We start from the raw sequence: 2,188 nt of genomic DNA on the forward strand, positions 1-2,188 counted from the left end.
CCTCTGATTTTGATCGCTTATTAAACTTGAATTATTTTTTTTACGTAAGTTGAAATTATTATTTTGATATATCGGGAATGGGCCGAAGATGAGCTGGGGAAAATCCCAAAATCTAAAGAGGATGAGATTTGATTCCTTGTATCCGTCGGGATGGGGATGAAGATGAGTATGAGGTTACGCACTCGGGGATGTTGACATGAATCGTCAACTCCGCCCCATCCCCGCCCCGCTTCCATCCATATAGCCGATTATTTAATTTTGTCTTTTAAAAATAATATAAAATTACAAAAGGTTAATTTAGGCAGAAAACAAATTGTTTTATAAACATCGGTTACTTTACTAAATCTTTAGAAATCAATAAATCATTACAAGACAAAGTTCCTAGAGATGTTCACACAAGTGTGGTGGTGGTCCTTGAAGCGTGTGAGCCATATCTCATCCTCCTTCTTTACCATATCATTCAATTTCAACCTAATTCCACCCACTCACGCAGTCATTAACTGAATCTACACAGATAATACAGCCCCGGATCCAATGGCCGTTAACAGTAATAGACAAGAACACGACCAAACGCCGACGTCTACTGCCTCCCCGACGTATTTGATTATCTTGAAGCTCATGAGCAAACGCCGGACATGGGTTTTCCTCTTCTTATTTGTCTACACAATCCTCTTGTCATCATCATGGAACCTCCTACAATCAGTTCTATCATGGTACGACGCCGCCGTTACCACCTCTCCTTCGTCTTCAACTGGGTGGCCGGCGATCTACGCTTCGGTGGCTTTGGGTGTGATTTTCGGCCTTCTTTCGATGGCGGCCGCTTTAGCCGTGGCGATTCCGGCCACCGTCGTTACTTGGATATCTGTGTTGGTTTTGTTGACTTTTTTTGGGAAGCCGAGGAAATCGCTGGTGGTCGAAGGGAAGAAACTGACGGCGGAGATTACTCGGACGGTGGGTAAGATATTGATCAAAGAAGGGAATTTGGTTGCTGCTGTTTGTGCTGTTTTGGGGTATTTCTTGCTAGTCAGGAATGGCGGAAAAGACTAAATTCATTGCTATGTACAATTTTTGTTGCTTTATGTATAACTTAGTATAGCAGTAACCATTTTGGATTTTGTTATTTCTGTTCTGGAAATACATTTTGCCTCCTACTATAGTACTATTCCAATATATACATAATTTTTCCAGAATTATATATATATATATATATATATATATATATATATATATATATAAGTTTTGTAATATTTTTCTTTAGAAAAAAAGTCTTGTACAATGATGTAGGAAGTAGGAACAATGTGACAGATATTCCCTTCTTGCATTTGAAGGAAACTTTTACTTTCTTTGTATTTGTTTATGATTTCATTTCCCCCTTTTTTTTCATTTCCTTTGCTTATAAATTAATTGATATATTTGTGTTGTTAGATTCTCGGTTTTTTTATTTTTTTTTGAAACGACAAATAATTATATATTTTTCTTTCTTTTATTGGGATTGAACCCAAAACGTTAGTTGATAGTTTAAACCGTCATGTTAACCAAGATTCTTAGTTAACCAAGATTCTTAGTTAGGCAACGAAATCTAGGACAAAATAAAATGACATTTAGTCTTCTGTCTTGGGAAAAACATTGTTACTATTAAGATCTTAGAAATATTACTTGTCATCGTCGTTAATCTCAAAATATTTATAGACTATATTTTAGACTATATTGTAGATTTTCATGCTAATATTAATACTAAAAATATGAAAGTTATATTAAACATAAATTCGATAGATGTATCAAACATAGATACAATATTATGATAAATCAAATAATAATATAATATTATCTAATACATCCAGATGATCTAGTTAGGCTGAACACTCGAAGGGGTCTTAAAATCATCAAACACCCTTGGTTCAAAAATCTTCAAACAATTTTGGTAACATTAGGAGCTTTTATTATTATTATTATTATTATTATTATTATTATCATCGTAGTAGCTTTCGATATTTAGCCTTAAAGTTGTATTGACTTTAGGCTTGGAAAGAACCCGGAAGAAAGGGTGCTTTGATCTTTGAAGAAGCTAAGAAGCTTTGTTGACGTTGATTTTTAAAGACAAATCTTCATAAATAGTCCTAAATAGTCCTTAGCCCATATAAAATGACTTATTTATTTATTTTTATTTCTTTTTTTTTTCCCATTTTTT

At 34.0% G+C, this 2,188-nt stretch overlaps 1 protein-coding gene across 1 annotated transcript; it reads left to right on the plus strand.

The window, feature by feature from the left end:
* Nucleotides 1-358: 358 nt before the first annotated feature.
* LOC145107411 (uncharacterized) lies at nt 359-1,154 on the plus strand. Its single transcript, XM_079044294.1, has one exon. The coding sequence runs from the start codon at nt 535-537 to the stop codon at nt 1,045-1,047; it is 513 nt and encodes a 170-aa protein (XP_078900420.1). The 5' UTR covers nt 359-534; the 3' UTR covers nt 1,048-1,154.
* The last annotated feature ends 1,034 nt before the right edge of the window (nt 1,155-2,188 follow it).

Source organism: Lactuca virosa, chromosome 4, assembly GCF_052849685.1.
Source record: "Lactuca virosa cultivar CGN04683 chromosome 4, Lactuca_virosa_CGN04683_v6, whole genome shotgun sequence".
NCBI classification, from domain to species: domain Eukaryota; kingdom Viridiplantae; phylum Streptophyta; class Magnoliopsida; order Asterales; family Asteraceae; genus Lactuca; species Lactuca virosa.

Bases quoted from the DNA above. Each gene is read 5' to 3' on its own strand.
- LOC145107411 (XM_079044294.1), top strand. From the start codon at position 535: ATGGCCGTTAACAGTAATAGACAAGAACACGACCAAACGCCGACGTCT.